This window comes from Pelophylax lessonae, assembly GCF_965119305.1.
Source record: "Pelophylax lessonae genome assembly, chromosome: 6".
Classification (NCBI taxonomy): domain Eukaryota; kingdom Metazoa; phylum Chordata; class Amphibia; order Anura; family Ranidae; genus Pelophylax; species Pelophylax lessonae.
Window position 1 is genome coordinate 174,255,024 of NC_138773.1, and position 18,846 is coordinate 174,273,869.

Consider the following 18,846-nt stretch of genomic DNA (forward strand, 5'->3'; position numbering starts at 1 on the left):
CTTGTCCATATGGTTTCATGAACTTTCCGATCAGGTCCACCTAAAATATTGACCTAAGGACCTTATGAAAACACCTGTGTGAAAGGGGGCTAATGGAAACGTTTTTAGTTTCTTTTTTTTCTTATTTTTTTCTCTGATATTTTAAATACAAGTAGTGCTTAGCAGAGCACTGCTATAAATAAGAAGTATGGCCAAGGCTTTTTTGACCATAGTTCTCTTGTGGGTCAGAGGAGTGTACTTACTTGTGCTCTCCTGTGACCCAGAATCAGCTGACAGCAGGTATAAAGCTGCTGTCAGCTAACGTCACAGAGCCACTCCAAGCCCAGGAAGGTTCCCAACAATAATGTTGGGATCCACCTGGATGTATGATTGGCAGATGACTTAGCCTCTCAGTGCTCCACTGAGAACTTGAGTCCTTTGTTCCCGCCTCCACCCCAGCAGGGCATAGAGCTGTGAATGACAGTCACTGTTCTCTGCTCAAAGCACACCGAAAAACCGAGTGATCAGTGGTTTTGTGATTGCTTACTTCTCAGTCTGTATGGGTTTTTTTTTCCATTCCCACACTTCTCTTTTAATGAAAAAAAGGTTCATAAATTGAATTGTGTTATAGTCTGAATAGGCCATGATATATATCTTGTCAAATGACAGATTCTGCTAAGCATCTGTCATTTTGTTGATTTCACATACTCCCCATCGAGATCAAAAGGTTTCATTTTTGGATATGCAGGGTTGCTGGGGCCATAAAATAATAAAAAAATAAACAAAAGTGGAAAGGCCATGTAAATTTCCATCACTTGTTGTGAACAATAACACAAGCCTTGACCTGCTCTATACTTTCTACAGGTATGAGGACACCTGTAATTACACCCAAACTGTACATAAAATTGTTGATTACCTTTTTCTCTCTGGATTTCAAACTGAGAAGTGTATATGGGTTTATTCTGTAACTTACAGAATAAACCCACTTTTTTTATTTTTTTTTAAATAATACACAGTCCTGGCAGGAGCAAAAGAAAGAGCATATTGGTTGCTAGAAGGGAAGTACCAAACATTCTGCAGTCAGACACTTCATACATAATACCTACAGTATGCGTTAAAGTTCTTGAAAAGTCAGCCAGCAAGTTTTAAAGCTTTTATCCTGTACTCACAAATAATTAAATGCAGGAATGACTTACCATCCTCGGGTGCATGTTTGTATTCTTTATCTTCTAAAACTTCAAAGTCAAAGCCCAGCAGGTCAATTGGGATTGTGTATTTGCGAGCATAATTTTGCTGGGCACCTGTCAGGAATGCCTGTGTGAAGAAAAAGCCTGACAGCCAAAACATGGGGGGAGTTCCATTTTCATACCAATCCTGTATTAACAAAAAAAACAGAGTACACAGATTTGGTAATCTTATATTTTTGTTGGTATATAATGCGTACACGGAAATGTACACGTTCATGCTGTCAAGTGTCAGTCATTTATGTAAAATAAGGCATAAATAACAAAAATAATGTATAATACAATAATGTAGAAGGGAGTCTAGGCATAGGCCACCTTTAGAGATCACAGATAAGACACCGCTAGAAACTGCAACCGTGTTCAAGGAAGCTGTTGGCAGAGTATTCCTAGAGACAGCAAGGACCTTGCTGATTTGCTGATGTGACATGGGCCCTTAAAGTACCATTACACTGACTATCTGGGAAAATGGGCCTTGCACCAGAGTTATGCTTTATAGACTAAATTTTATATTTGTTATACACATAGAGTTCTCCCTTAAAGTTGTCTTTGCTTCAACAGACATTCTCATATTGTTTGCATATTTGTGTTGATTAGTCTTTGATTTATGGCATGTTTTCTTGTGGCATGTTTTAAAATCAATGTTATTAAAAGTACTAAGAGGAGCGCATGCTGCTGAAGTGGAGAGATGGCAGAGGAAGCTAAGGCCCGGCTACAGAATGCAGTGGATGGGATGGTGAAGAACCTGGAGAGGGAGAACATAAGGAAAATGCAGGGGAAAATGTTTCGGTGTAGCGCTAAGTGCTGTGATAATGAAAATGCTTCTATGCAGAATGTGCACAACTGTATAGAGCGCTGACACATGCCACTTGCTCAGGCACAAAGTCTGGTCACCAGTGAACTTGAGAAGTTTCAGGATCACCTTGGTCGGTTCACTATGCACTGCAATGACAAAGCTAAGGACTCCTTTGATTCTGGCAACAAAGAAGCAAAAGTGAAGACTCAGTTGAAGAGCTGTGTGATAAAATGCGCAGAAGAACACATGAACCTCATCCCCAGTATGACCAAGAAACTAAAGGAGGCTTTAAATTGAGGCTGACAAGAAAACATCTTAGGATCTGGAAATGTTTGTTCCAGCCAACCTCCCTGCTGGAGTGGGCAGCGGCAACACTGTTCTGAGACAGCCGAGGAATGCAGATAGATGGGGACTAAAACCTCCTTTATCTGATAGGGAACATCTTCCTCCAGCTCAGGGACCAAGCTAACAGCCAGTCTTTTATGGATTTTTACCTCCTCAATGTTTAAATACATACCTCTGGGTGTGCTGACATATTTTTAGAAATTATGAAAGCTCAGAGTAATCAAAGTGATTTCCCCAGAAAAGCTCAAATACCAATGATGTAAGAATGACCACAAAAAAGCAAAAGAAATTCATAATTTGGGGTCTTGATGAATGCATTGTGTGATGTAATGTGATGTATTTGAAAAAAAAAAATATCCAGTGGAAGTAATACATTATATGCACAAAAAACAAAACAAAAAATAAAAAGTACTAAGAAATATATGTTCAAATCTATCAACTTTTTATATATTAATTCTTGAGAGTAGGTGCGTAATTTGGGCAGGCTTGTAGGGGCCCCAGTGCATTACTTTGCCCAGGGGTCCATGATGTTATTAGGAGGCATAAAGCCAGGACCTTGCTTGTTAGGCATACAGTTGTATTTTATCTCAACCAATTATAATGTGATCTGACCTTATCTCTTAACAATCAAAAGCCTTTGTAAGTTTTGGAATAGACAATAAACGGCTTCTTTATATTTTGTTTACAATAGACCAGGGATCTCCAAACTATGACCCTCTAGCTGTTGCAGGACTACACATCCCATGAGGCATTGTAAAACTCTGACATCCACAGACATGATTAGGCATGATGGGAATTGTAGTTCCTAAACAACTGGAGGGCCATAGTTTGGAGACCCCTGCAATAGACAGTTCCTACTTCAACACAAGTACTGACATTTCCAGGCCAAACATTTCCAGAAAACAAATCTTCAAGGCTTGGGCCTTTCCCTGGAAATCAGACTGCGGCCAACTGTGCTGAAATTCCTCTGCCACATTAATAGAAACTGCTAAAGACTGCTACCATGTTACTTAAAGCAAAGTGACCTAAAAAAAAAAGAATGAGCATGTAAACTTGTTTGTATGCATCAAAGGATGGCACTGTGAGCAGTGACATGTCCCCATAAATATTATGTGGCTCTCAAGTGACTTTTTAAGACAGACTCTAGCTGACTATTGAGGTATGCAGCTGAAGGTCCAAGTGGGACTTTAATATACTATACATTGCCAGTAAGTGTGGGTTACTATAATGCTACATATAGTATGTAGGACTTTATAGTGAGCACACACAGTGGTAAGGTACCACTCAACCACCGATCATTTAATCATTTTCAAGTTCCTATTTGAAAACTATCTGGCTTGCCCCAACACCAATGTGACAAATATCAGGTCTAAACATGGGCAGCCTAATAATTGTCTTTATTTTGTTGTTGATTTTTTTTTTCCAGTTAGAAAACCATTTCAAAGCAAACTTTCTGTAAAGTATATTTGTCCTGTAATTAGGCTAGAAGGCTGGTGTAATTAAAATTAGCTTATGTTTTTGTCTGTAATCAAGAAGTGTTGATGTTAATTCTCTTACCTGTAGAAATTTTAGTCTCGCAAGAAAATCATTAACATAACTGCCAAGAGGTTTGAGGCTTGGATACGATTTCTTCATCCACATTCCAGGAATCTTTCCTTTTAGTATGCTCATAACGACTTCTTCCAGATCCGCAGACATAACCACCAAACCCTGATTGAAACAGCCACCAATTTACAAAAATTGTTGAAGATTGGTTATAAACAAGAGTACAGGCACATTCCCCTTGGCTAAAAAAAAATAGCATCTTTGCATTCACAAGGAAATCTAACTGCAAACCCTTATGCTATGAAGTGACAAATATATTCTTAAAGCTGAACCCCAGGCAGATGTAAATGGACACAAGTGAATGCAGCTCTGTAGTCTTTAATACATCACTCAATTTGTCTTTTAAAGGCAAGCAGTGTAAGTGCCTCAATTTGACATGGCATCAGCCTCTCATCAGCTCACGAAAAGGGAGGGAGAAGCAGCACATTGAACCAATCAGTTGTGCATTCACTAGTGCAAAGAGAATGCGGATAGGAGGAAAGAGCAGAATGACCAAGAGATGAGCTCAGCAGTCTGTAAAAACAGCTCCCATAAATGTATTTCATCTGTGTATTTAGTTGTTTGCCTGGAGTTCAGAAGTAATAAAGGCTATTCATTAAAAATAAAGAACAACAAAACACTGAAACAGACCTAAAAACGGATCTTCAGCCCCCCCTCCCAATTTTTTTTTAAACTCCTGCCTACCAATTGGTGTCTTTACAATTCAGATACAAGCGTTGTCTGGCTGAGATGTCATCTGGAAGCTGCCATCTCTTCCAGATTCAGCCGCGCACCTCCCAATGATGTGCCACTAGGTCTGCCCCTTCTCCCTTAATGATTGAAAGGCTTTACCTCTTGGGATATGTGACATGCATATGCCAGGAGGCAAAGGGAGTATATCGCAGGTCATTTGCCTGAGCGAGTGATGTGCAGGGGGAGGGGGTAGAAGGCCCGAACACTTTACTTAAAAAACAAAGGTAACTAAAATAGAAGAAAAAAAATGCAAAGGACCAGAGGAGGAGGGGGGGGGAGGAGGGGTGATTACTTTGAGGCTGAATATCCGCTTTAATTATCATAAAACTAGAACAGCCTGACAACCTGAAATCATATTCATTAGAGAGAACCCAGACCCAAAAGAAAAAAAAATCTGAGATACTACTTTAAAAAGCATTTTGTGCACATGCTGAAACTTTAGCCATAAATCCACCTGTTTATTTAATTAGCCTATTACTAATAATTCCACTTTTGTGATAAATACAACTTAATTGCAGCACTAGTTGCAGTACTAACAATGCTAAAATGTATAAATAAGGTTTAAATGAATTTCAAGCCACCATAAAAGACATAATAGGAACACTTGAAATAGGGCCCATTCCTGATCCTCGAGGGTTCACTGGGTCTGACCATCGTTAAAAATTATTTTAGGTAAGGAAGCTTTAAACAAAGGACTTGTGAATTAGTCCAGAAGGACTAGGGGGATAATTAGCATTAAGCTGGCCATAGATGGTTCAACGGAGAGCCACCCTGCAAGGAGAACACAGTGATTATTGCTAGCGGCCACTGGAAATAATCGCATACTAGAAATCCAACATGCTTGTTGTACCTAAGTCGATCGATGGCTTGACTTGGGTACAATCAGCCTGCCCATACATGGATCGAATCTCAGCGGTCCTTGCTGAACCGGCTGAAATTTGATCCATGTAGTATGGGCAGGCTGATTGTACCAAAGTTAATCTAGTTGGTCTCCATTTCTAAGTTACAACAAATGCTTTATAGCTAGCTGGTTCACACAGTCATAATGTAACATTTAGGTTTTCGGATTGTAACCAGTCGGAATTATACAAATTGTTCCCTGCTACAGTCTATATTATATACCCAAGATGTCCATGTATGATGTGCAATTCAAACACAGAAATGCATTACAGTTATGAATGTAACCTACATACCTTTATTGCTTTCTGTATATTGATACAAGAATCTCTAATAGTGATTAGTAATTTATTGAATCGTCCCATCTCTTGGACCAACACTGTATTCATACTTTGGGTGTAAGTGGTCGGATAACGTCTCATTGCAGCTTCCGTGTCAAAATTTGTAGGGAGTTTACTCAGGATGTCTGCCGAAACTTCATAAACTGCCTCATCTGATGATTTTCCTCCTCCTCCTGAACTGCGTGACTGCATTAACCAAATATAATAATTTATTATACATACTTACATGTATTTGAAATCGAATTTTATTAGCATAAAAAGCTCCTTCTAAATATGATTTTTCTAGGGTTTAAATTACTGCTGGATAACTTACACAGGCAATGGATTCGCTAAACCTATATGAGCCTATATGATGCAAATTTTGGAAAGAGCTACGACTTTAATGCCCACCTATAATGTCCCACATTACTAGTCAAATTCACAAGCACACGCAACAGACCAGCACAGAGATGCTACCAAAAAATCTCTGCTTGGTTGTGTGTTCTATTTCACATAACCAAGTACTTCAGAACCTTACCTGTCTGTCATGGAGGATCTTTTGCATTTACCACTAAACTGACGTGACCTACTGTGCATGTTTACAAGTGCAGTAAAGTGCAACAGTGGTGGCAACCAGCATGGCCAATCAAAGCTGTGCCTGCTGTGAGAAATAGTTTCTACACCCCTCTATGCAAATCCAATTTAGAACTACATTCAGGGGCGTGCCACCAATGAGCCAAAGAGAAGCAACCACATTGGTGGGGAAACCCTGACCTCATTGCAGCTCAGTAAGGTTACCCTGTATACACAACTGCCGGCACCATAACAACTAATGACGCTAAACAACCCCTTTTGCCTTTGTCCTAGCAACCAATGACACATAGAAATATGGCATCACTGGTTGCTAGGATGCTGTCGTACAAGCCGCAGTATCATTGGTTGCTGTGCCTGTGTCTGTCTGGCTTGTTTTACTTCTCATAAAAAATTGTTTTGATTCATTATCATAGCCACCTATAATGTACTATAGTATATTCTAAATATATAAAACGTCCTACATTTGGATAATGATTCAGATGCTTTTCTGACAATTACCTCAATACACAAAGCCACAATAGTCATTGCACTTCTTGTTATTTATTTCTCTAATAATTGTTTTCATATCAAAGATGTTCAGTTTACCAAAAAAATTAAAATTGCATTAGCCTGGAACTATTTTTCACCATGAAATGAATCCTCAGGAATAAGTACCTTTTCCACCTCTCCTCAATAAGCACCTCATTAAATATTACAGTTATTAAGTGCCTGAAGCTAGCAGTATTTTAGGGAGCAAAGTGCAATGATCACTGTACAATCCATATACCTAAAATTAAAAATAACAATGAACTTGCACAACATCACATGCATGCAGTAAATTTATCTGATGTGTGCAGTAATGCCGCCTGTGAATTGATGCTAATAGTGCATACATTAACCCCTTGTCTACCAAGGTACATTTCTAAACGTTCCTTATAGTCAAGTTGTTAAAAAAAAAGCTCACTCAGCTTTGAGCTTGGCATTGAAATTTTCAGCTGACTTTCATATAGAGCCACCTGGTCACTTTTACAATACAATAATTGCCCATACTATCACATACCGAACAAGTTAAATTTAAAAAAAATGAATTAAAGTGTTAAAAAAAAGAAAAAAAATCACATGTGAGGTATATTGCCATGAACAGTGGAGTCAGAGAAATAATTCTAGGAACACAGTTTATATATATATATATATATATATATATATATATATATATATATATATATATATTGAATAGAGCTAAAAAAAAAAGGTTTTTATAATATATGTAATATTTTGTGTCTAGAGTGACTGTTAAGGGGAGTGAGGGGGAGAATATAACCAGCAATGGCAGAGGTTTCCTGAATTTTCTACCTAAACTATATTCCCTGCTACATGTGCTAAGTGGGGTCAGGCATTCCCCATGGACATAAGAACATTGCATGATCTGACTGCAGACTACAAGCTATCATATCACATCATGTTCTCATGTCATATCATGTCACATCATGTTCTCATGTCATATCATGTCACATCATGTTCTCATGTCATATCATGTCTATGGTTATTTAGTGCATCCCATTAGGTTATCAACAGTGCTATGGAAAAAAAAAAAAAAAAAACGTACAAAGGCTTTTACGGGAGCACTGGCTCTGAACAGATAGTTTGTTGGGGAGAAAAAAAAGCCATGCATTTTTTTAACATTTAGCAATCAGGCACTTTTTTTGCTAGTGAACAAATAAAGAACATAGAACTATTTTTTGTGAAAAAAAAAACTGTTAATATAACAGTGAACAGCCTGTCAATATTAATTTTTACTTTAGTTGAAAAAAAAAAAAATATTCCCCCCGCCCGGTTGATCTATGCACAAGGGCAAATAATTAAAGCGGAGTTCCGGGCTAAAATAAAACTAGGTGTAATCCAATCGAGCACCCAACCTCCCCCCTCGTATTTGGATATCCTTTTTTTTTTAGGCATTTTTCCTTTTTTTTTTTGTTTTTCCAGCCGGGCTTCTGTCCCACACCACAGCGGCGAGGTAAGTCATCTCCAGATATGCATCGCCCCCTTCTCCTGCCCCCTGCTGCCTTCTGGGACTTGTGTGTCCAAGAAGATGACGGGGCCATTCAGACAGCGCAGGGTGCCTCGCACATGTGCAGTAGGAAACCGGCTGTGAAGCCTGAAGGCTTCACTGCCGGTTTCCCTTAGTTACAATGCCAGCACCTGCACCTGAGCTGATGGATAAATAGGCTTCGGGGGCAGACATTGTGGGATCCCTGGACAGGTAAGTGTCCTTATATTAAAAGGGAGCAGCTACATTATTTGTCTTTTACATTTTTTTTTTAGGAGGCTGGAACTCCGCTTTAACATATGCCTTCAGTTTTGCAGCAGAAAATAAAATTTCCAAATTCGTCAAACTCTACATACCTGAAAGTACATCCAACAAAACCGAAGTGTAAAAATGTTTGCTACTAGCACATTAACAATACACAAGGTGCCCAAAGTCCATCAAGGTTTAAAGGAGTATACACAATGTTAGAGACAGTGAGGCTCACCTTATTATTAAGGCAAAAATCATTAAGGTTACTTGTTGGTGGTAGAAGCTGCCACATATATTCATTATAGGAGTGCAGCCCCCCTTCATTAGATATAAGCAACTCTGGATTCCATGCTTCTCTTTCATGACCATTCATTTAACACATGGTCTCCACCATGTATATGTTTTTGCTTCTAGGTCCACTTTGAAGTCGGGTCAAACATTGCTGTCTTTTACATTGTGATTACTTGAGACATGACACAACAATTGGAAAGTGTCTTTTATAAAGTGGTTATTACACTAAGAAAAAAGTCCTCTATGTCCAGTAATGCAAAGTATCTCATGAGCAACCAAAGAACCTAGAGAATTTTGTAATATTAGGTTTGCTTTATATAGCATTGGCACTCTCTACAGACTCTCTGCTTATTGTTGTTTAAAGCTGAACTCCAGGCAAACACATAAATGCACACATGAAACACATGTGGGAGATTTTTTACTTGCCGATGGATTTGTATTACTGTCCATGCAGTTTTTAGATTTCAACAGCTATGCTGCACAACACACCCCTATCTGACGAAGCAGGAGACCTGATATTTCTCCACTGCAGATGAGTACCACTTACAAATATTGTACCTCCTCCAGCCTGTGAATGGACAATGAAAGAAAAAGTAGCCACTGATCAGTCCATGTCTCTGCCATCTCTCCCCTAAATTCTTGCTAGTACTGCAGCATAACTGATTAGCTTTGTGTCCTGCTTCCCCTTATATGTTTGACCTGTGTAGTACAGGGGATTACACAAGGCTGAATACCAAAACTAATGCTGGTAGTTACAGTTTGCATTTAGAAATACATTTACTTAGTATTAAGGCCCCTTTCATACGAGTGGACTATCCACAGCTCTCTATGGAGTGGTGGATGTCAGCAGACATGTGTCCGCTGACACCCACGAGCATGTGGTCCGGTCTGCCAAAAACAGACGGATAGGGATCCATTTCTCCATTCCTCCATTCTTTATCCATCCAGTGGATTAGATTTGATGGAAATGGACAGGCAGTCTAACTAAAGTTTCAATTGGCCTTTAATAAATCCAGACCTGCATTAATACGTGCTATTTCTACCTGGAATTCAGCTTTTATGCATGGGATGCTTTGCAGATGAAAGACAACATGTACAAAGAAGGCCTTTAAACAGCAGCCACATTGTTCATGCTTATTCCTGGACAAGAGGTATCATATATAAAATTATCAGACCAACAGGATATTTTTATTTTTATTATTTATATATAAAAGCCCCATCTCCCATAGTCTTAAGATACCCCACTGTTAATGAGATCATTTACTACAGGAAGAAAAAAGAATCCCAGAAGTACATGCACATGTATTGAAGTCATATATACATTTTACTTACACTGCTATCAGTCTGGAAGAAAAAAAAATAAAGTAAAAAGTTACTTTCAAAAAAGATTAAGTTTATTTATTTCACTCTAGGATACATGAAATGGCCATATATTTCATGTTACATGCTTTAGCATGATGCAGTGCTATTCATTTTAAATGGTACCCCAAGGGCACTTTGTCAACAGATGTACATTGCTGTGCAGCACAAAGCAATATAATACACTAACATGCATTGCAGCGCTCTCCCAGAAATACTATGTACACTTTTAGGTGTATTTTTGTGTGTTAGGCAGAACATTCAAACTGATAGGCTGCACTAACACAATGCACATTATCATACTGCATAATGCACATTAACACAAGGCAAGTATAACAGCTTTCTGATCATCCCCTAGGTATAGTAAACAGTTAAACCTTGCAGTGAGAATGGAGTACCACAAGGAAAATATTTTTTGTCCCATGGAGCTTAGCTTTAATATACAAAGATTCCATAAACAGGTAGACATCTACTACATGGCTTTTTCCATTTTTATAGGATTCCTGAGGTCTGATTTGCTTCATGTCTGCATTTTTAGGGTACCAAATTCTACAACTGCAAATGTACTGTTTCTGTTAACTGACTCAAAAAATATACCCTATATTTCTCTATAATATTTTTATCTGGATACATTTTTATCACTAAAATTAGATTAGGTGGGGTGAAATATGAAGGAAACCTCTCATGAAAGAAATATGAAGGCTTCCCATTGCTCCTTTTGAAAATATTATCTGCTTAGTTGTCATACTGATGTGAATGCCTTCAATACCTGAAACAAGTACAGAGATACTGAATTTGGACTTTTCTCTAACTTTTATTTGTTTGATTTGAGTCCAGGCTTTAGAAATACTCTACTGAAGCCAGCCAAAGACAGGCAGCAATAGTGGTTTACATCTTTGTCGTATTACAGGTATGGTTAGGTAGATTATGCATCTTTCATGGTCAGCAGAAATACTTAAGTAGACGGAGGCACTTCCGCACCAGAGACACACATGATACTGCTGCCCCCTGGGAGTTAGTGGGGGCAGGAAAATTACAACGTCAACAGCAGATTTGTTTGGATCAATATCTACATCCCCGATCTTTCCTTTGGAAGAAAAAGGATTTCATCTCTATGTATGCCTATACGGCAGATATTCCTATGCATCTGTAAAAATCTGCATTTAAATCTGCATAGGCAAAGCATAGAATTATTTTAAGGGTAGGTTCACATCTGTGCATGTTTCCATGGGCACAGCAGCCCATTCAAATGAATGCAAGAAATGTGGGTGAAGAAATCCCCAACCCTTTCTTAAAAACACACCACACAGAACCACATGGTGCTGCAGCGAAGCAAGTGAAAATGCGCCATGTTTTCTGATGTGCCCCCATGCGTCTGCTACAGAGCAGCATGTGTTGCCTGTGGGTGGGGAACACATGCGATTATGCATACATTCCTTACCTGCACCGATGTGAACCTGGATAAAGCTGGATTTCACATTTTCTGTCTCTTTAACCACTTTACCGCTGCTCACTAGAGCTCTACTGCGGCAAAGTGGCTCGATAACGTCTGGCGACGTAGACCTACTTCGCCAGACATTCCCCTCTCTCGGCGGCGTGCGCGCACCGCCGGAGGCTCGCTCCCGCTGTATTCAGTCACAGCGGGAGTCGGGCCAGGGGAGGAGCGGAGGTGATCACCGCCGCTCTTCCCCGATCGTCGGGGAATCGAGTGTGGAGATCCGTCCGCTTGTGTAAACAAAGCGGGCGGATCTCCTAAGTGACAGGCAGGGTCAGATTGCAGGGTTCAGTATAGCTGAACCTGTGATCTGTCCCTGTGTCACTCAGTCCCCTCCCCCTTAGTAAACACCAGGCATACATTAACCCCTTGATCACCAATAAAAATTAACCCCAGGGCAGGGAACAGTGTCATTTTTACAGTAACAGTGCATATTTATAGCACTGATTACTGTAGTAATGTCACTGGTACCCCCAAAAGTGTCAAAAATGTCAGTCAAGGGTCCGATCTGTCCGCCGCAATGTCGCAGTCCCGCAAAAAAAAATCGCAGATCGCCGCCATTACTCGTAAAAAAAAAAAAACATCAAAAACAACAGAAATCTTTCCCTTAGTTAGTAAACGCAATAACTTTTGCGCAAACCAACAAAATACGCTTATTGCGATTTTTTTTACCAAAAATATGTAGCAGAAAACAAATTGGCCTAAAATGATAAAAAAATTTGATTTTTAAATTTTTTTGGGGGGGAATTTCATATGAAAAAAATGTGAAAAATATTGTTATTTTTTCAAAATTGTTGCGATTTTTTGTTTATAGCGCAAAAAGTAAAAATCGCACAGGTGATCAAATAACACCAAAAGAAAGCTCTGTTTGTGGGGAAAAAAAGGATGTAAATTTCGTTTGGGTACGGCGTTGCATGACCGCGCAATTGTCAGTTAAAGTCGCACAGTGCCGAATCGCAAAAAGTGGCCCAGACGTAAGACAGCAAAATCCTCCAGTGGTAAAGTGGTTAAATAGTTTATTTGGGTCAAGCTGGCCCAAAGAAACAATTTCAGTTAGTAAGTGCTATATACAGCTACAGTATCAGCTACATACAGTAAGCAGCGCTGTGTTCCACAACAGTACGGGCAACTTCACGTCTGCTGCTGGAACAAAATGGAGTCAGCCTGAATGCTTCTCAGCCATCTGCTGTCAGCAAAACTTTTAAGCTATTCAGAAGCCTTGTATATTTATTAGTGAATACAAGGCATTCCCTGATTTGCTGAGGTGGAGATTGTGATGCTATTTGTCTACCTCTGCACCTCAGCCAATCAAAGCCTTGAATTCATTGATAAAAATACAAGGCTTCTTCTGAATGACCTAAAAGCATACAGACCAGCACAGTTTTTTGCTGACAGCAGGCAGGAGGTCTCCCATACCATTGTGGAATACAGCACCGCTTACTTTATGTAGCTGATGCTACTACAGGGTGATACAAGGCCCACAGTGGTCATAATAGAAATAAGGCATTTGGTGGAGCTTGGCTCAAACAAACCATTTAGAGGGACAGGTGTAAATAACAGTTTAAAAAAGGTTTTTGCTACCCAGAAGGCAGCATATGGCAAAATACAGAGCACAAAATATTCATTAGGGATGCAAGAGTACAACAGCATACTTGTTTATCTAAATGTACAGCACCACCTCTTACCTCTCTTTACTTGTTCATACAGTACATACATATGTAAAGAAGTACATATTTCAGAACACAGCATATGCATACTATGGGGGCGATTTACTAAAATTGGAGAGTGCAAAATCTGGAGTAGCTCTGCAGAGAAACCAATCAGCTTCCAGGTTTTATTGTCAAGCTTAATTAAAAAAGCTGAAATTAGAAGCTGATACACTACCATACACAACTGAACCAGATACTCTGATTTTCGTAAATTTCCCCCTATGTGACATAGATTATTAGAACTGTAAACTTTCAGCAAAGCAGGGAAATTCATTTTGACTAGCAATCTATAGTAGGCAGTAGTGTGACATACAGTGGGTACGGAAAGTATTCAGACCCCCTTAAATTTTTCACTCTTTGTTATATTGCAGCCATTTGTTGTCGACATTGTTGCAGATTTATTAAAAAAGAAAAACGGAAATATCACATGGTCCTAAGTATTCAGACCCTTTGCTCAGTATTTAGTAGAAGCCCCCTTTTGATCTAATACAGCCAGGAGTCTTTTTGGGAAAGATGCAACAAGTCTTTCACACCTGGATTTGGGGATCCTCTGCCATTCCTCCTTGCAGATCCTCTCCAGTTCTGTCAGGTTGGATGGTAAACGTTGGTGGACAGCCATTTTTAGGTCTCTCCAGAGATGCTCAATTGGGTTTAAGTCAGGGCTCTGGCTGGGCCATTCAAGAACAGTCACGGAGTTGTTGTGAAGTCACTCCTTCGTTATTTTAGCTGTGTGCTTAGGGTCATTGTCTTGTTGGAAGGTAAACCTTCGGCCCAGTCTGAGGTCCAGAGCACTCTGGAGAAGGTTTTTGTCCATGATATCCCTGTACTTGGCCGCATTCATCTTTCCCTCGATTGCAACCAGTCGTCCTGTCCCTGCAGCTGAAAAACACCCCACAGCATGATGCTGCCACCACCATGCTTCACTGTTGGGACTGTATTGGACAGGTGATGAGCAGTGCCTGGTTTTCTCCACATATACCCCTTAGAATTAAGGCCAAAAAGTTCTATTTTGGTCTCATCAGACCAGAGAATCTTATTTCTCACCATCTTGGAGTCCTTCAGGTGCTTTTTAGCAAACTCCATGCGGACTTTCATGTGTCTTACACTGAGGAGAGGCTTCCGTCGGGCCACTCTGCCATAAAGCTCCGACTGGTGGAGGGCTGCAGTGATGGTTGACTTTCTACAACTTTCTCCCATCTCCTGACTGCATCTCTGGAGCTCAGCCACAGTGATCTTTGGGTTCTTCTTTACCTCTCTCACCAAGGCTCTTCTCCCCCCGATAGCTCAGTTTGGCCGGACGGCCAGCTCTAGGAAGGGTTCTGGTCATCCCAAACGTCTTCCATTTGAGGATTATGGAGGCTACTGTGCTCTTAGGAACCTTAAGTGCAGCAGAAATCTTTTTGTAACCTTGGCCAGATCTGTGCCTTGCCACAATTCTGTCTCTGAGCTCTTCAGGCAGTTCCTTTGACCTCGTGATTCTCATTTGCTCTGACATGCATTGTGATCTGGAAGGTCTTATATAGACAGGTGTGTGGCTTTCCTAATCAAGTCCAATCAGTATAATCAAACACAGCTGGACTCAAATGAAGGTGTAGAACCATCTCAAGGATGATCAGAAGAAATGGAAAGCACCTGAGTTAAATATATGAGTGTCACAGCAAAGGGTCTGAATACTTAGGACCATGTGATATTTCAGTTTTTCTTTTTTAATAAATCTGCAACAATGTCAACAATTCTGTGTTTTTCTGTCAGTATGGGGTGCTATGTGTACATTCATGAGGAAGAAGAATGAACCTAAATGATTTTAGCAAATGGCTGCAATATAACAAAGAGTGAAAAATTTAAGGGGGTCTGAATACTTTCCGTACCCACTGTATTGATTGACACTACAGTCTAACAATTTAAAGAAGGTGCACTATCTGCAAGGAGTTTATGAGTCCATCCTGTGTCTGTGTGGGTTCTCCTGCAGAGGCTCGTGTTTTCTCACACAAAAGAACTTAAAGGGTATGCCAGGTGGGCTTGTGTGTATGACTATGGAAGGGCCATTTTAGAGCACTAGTGACTAGTGGGAATGTTTCCTTGTACACTATAAGGTGATGCAGGATTTGTTTATGCTATACACATAAAATATTGAACAAAAAAGTTTGCATGTGCATTTTAAATGAAACCTATTCCATTTTCGGATGCACCTTTTTAGCATCGTACCTGTGTTAGAAGGACGTTGTCAAATAGCTGCTGTGTTTCTGATTGATCCTTGGTAATATCAGCATTAGCATTCATCCCAAAAATCTCAGGGGAAGGGTTCAGTGGAAGGGTCTTTGTATATTCAATGTAATGGTTGTACTGAAAAATTAAACGATGAGCTGTTAGAAAAAAAGGGGTCTGGGCTATAGTTCCAATTTATATTTATGAGCCTAAAACTGCCTAAAATCCATTATCGTGTTCACGTTATCTTCATCTACAGCTTTCTATATGAAAATAACTCTTCAGGACATGACAATGACACATGATGATCTGCAATTTACTGAAAAAAGAAAATGAGAGACAATCTCCTTGCACTGCATTTTTCTGAACTTGGATTACAATTAAAAGATTTAATACTATCAATAGTAAGATGATCCCATCACTGACTATAAATCATAACTTAATTGAATCCATTAAATATATAAGGGCACTACCAATATTTCTTTAGTTACAGGTTCTAAAGAGAAAATTACAAGTTAGGTTCTTAAATACAATGCAAAGTACTGTAACCCAAATAACCAAAATATTGAAGATGTTTGTTTTCGAAAAGAGTTGGAGATGTAATTCTTTCACAGGGCATGCAAGACACAACTTTTACTTTGATGAAATATCAATCAATAAAAATTAATCTGTAGGGCTAAGTTTCATTCCACCTTGACAGTTGCTGATCTTGTTACACAGGTAACTAGATTAGAAAAGAAGACATGTTCCTCAAGTTCAAACGTTGAGTAATTTTAGAATTGTTGGTGAAGAGGAAGACACAACAATGTACAGTATATTAGATTACTATCTACTGATGCTAAGGACAGGTCAAGCAAAATAGTTTTTCTTTAGCCCAGTTGGTATTTTTCTTACAGTGGTTCTAAAGCCTAAACATTTTTACCTTGAGGCATTCTTTGCATTAAGGTAAAAAATATTTAGGAATCAAAATTCACCCCCTCCCCCTTTTACTTACCTGAGCCCTCATTCGATCCAGCACTGTGCACATCTGCAGCTCTTCTCTCCCTCACTTCAGGGTCTCGCTGGCTTTGCTGGTGCATCGGGAGCCATTGGCTTCCACTGCTGTCCATCAAAGCCAGTGATGAGAGAATGGGGGGGCGGGGGCCAAGTCTCGATGTCTGCGTCAATGGACGCAGCAGAGCAGCTCGGGAGCGCGTACAAGTGCCCCCATGGGAAGCATTGGCAAGGAACCGGAGAAGAGGAGGTTCGCAGCTGCTCTGTCCAGTTCCATTGCACAGAGCAGGTAAGTATAGACATGTTTGTTTTTGTTTTTTAAATAACCTTTACAATCGCTTTAAGGTTAAATAGTTTCTAAAATGATCATACTAATCGCCCCTCAGGATCCCTCCAATGTCATAATTACAGTTGCATGTTTGTTCACCCCTACCAAACCCTGATGAAGGGTAACCCTTTAAACCCCTGAAATTAATTGGCTTTTTACGATACAAGAGTCTAAGTGAAATCAAATTAGGACTTTACACATTCTGTTTTTGATGTTTTCCTCCTTGTACTCTCAGTCTCTTCTTGAACAAAGAGCCAACTTTTGGCCACCACTCCTGGGAGAGCTGCCTAAGAATAATTATTCTATTTACACTGCTTAAGACCTGGCTAAAAAAGCCTATTGCTTTAAAGAATATGTTACTCCATCATTTTCGTTTTCACTTTTATATGCCTGCTGTACCATGTACTTGTGTTAAAAAGTATTCGGTGTAAGCTACTTTTGTGTGAAATACTTGGTGATCCTGTCAGTCTCCAGGCTTTCTTTTTTTCAAGCTGACCACACTAGGCAAGATAGCACATCCTAATGCTATATAACCAGCAGAAATCAATAAATGTGAAGCATTCATAGTCCATTTACAAAGAAGTCTTCTTAATTGGAATAAATTGGTGCTCAATAAATGCTGTCACCCACATCGTGCCTTCTTATTTTGATTTAAGTGCTCCACCTCGTGATAAGACTCAAATCTGCTCACCAGAAGCCCCAGGTCCCAGGGACCATACAGCCTTGTCAGCAATCAGAACACCTGGTTGGGTCTGCACCTTCCTATTCCCTCTCAGGTGGCCGATGTTGATTATATGGAGGTAAAACAGAGACACCCATAATAGTGCAACACTGTTTTAATAAATAATAAATTGCCACCACACACACATTAATAGTTAGGCATACATAGAATGTGAACTGACCAGCGCCAGGTCAGATCGCATATCAATCGCATCCCCTTTCCTCAACCATGAAATGCGCTCACCCCTCTCTAAACGCTACAAAAAGTTGGCTCACGTGTGTTCCACGGAGCCGCCAGAAGTGATGTCACTAGTTAGTAAGGAAGTGTAGACAGGCGGACATCAATGCATTTCACCGTATGGTGTCTTCAGGATATATATATATTATATATACTATTGATCGACCGATATCGTTTTTTTACGGCCGATACCGATATTTTGGTCATCGGATATCGATATCTGCCGATATTTTATTTTTTGTCTACAGGTACTGTGGTGTAGGGATCTGGGGGTCTAAAAGACCCCAAACCCCTCCTCTGCACTTAAAAGCATTCAAAATGCCAAGTTTGGCTGTTTGGAATGCTGTAAGTTTTTTGAATTCATGACATCACTTCCGGGTACTCGGCGCAGAATTCAAAGAAATGGAGACCTGGTCAGACAGCGGCAGTGCAGATGGAGACCCGGGGAAAGTGCAGCATATCGGCCCTCGATATATCGGTTTGCTGATAATCGGTCGATCACTAATATATACTATACTATAATATATTATTATTATTAATATTATTATTATACTACCCTCTGCTTGTCTATTCCAAAAAACACCAGGCATCACCTCTACAAGTTACACTCCCACTGGCTGCAAGATAGAAAAATATTTAAATATGCGTAAGGCACCTAGTGTTCTGTTTGAATAACAGCACAGCTAGATACTGTACATATACTATAACTCTGTATACTCTGTTC

The 18,846-nt window shown here is 39.7% G+C and overlaps 1 protein-coding gene and 1 pseudogene across 2 annotated transcripts in view; one reads left to right on the top strand and one right to left on the bottom strand.

Annotated features, from left to right (window-relative positions):
- The window catches only part of DNAH7 (dynein axonemal heavy chain 7), a 368,896-nt gene that overhangs the window by 34,569 nt on the left and 315,481 nt on the right, over positions 1-18,846 (bottom strand). The window contains exons 48-51 of the mRNA XM_082262147.1: positions 15,844-15,981; positions 5,892-6,122; positions 3,919-4,071; positions 1,176-1,353 (exon numbers count right to left, since the gene is read on the bottom strand). Of these exons, the coding sequence (XP_082118273.1) occupies positions 1,176-1,353; positions 3,919-4,071; positions 5,892-6,122; positions 15,844-15,981 (700 nt within the window). The remainder of the gene's footprint in view (positions 1-1,175; positions 1,354-3,918; positions 4,072-5,891; positions 6,123-15,843; positions 15,982-18,846) is intronic.
- Positions 1,889-2,345, top strand: LOC309559033 (protein FAM136A-like; annotated as a pseudogene). Its single transcript has one exon. The product of its transcript is annotated as a protein FAM136A-like (transcript).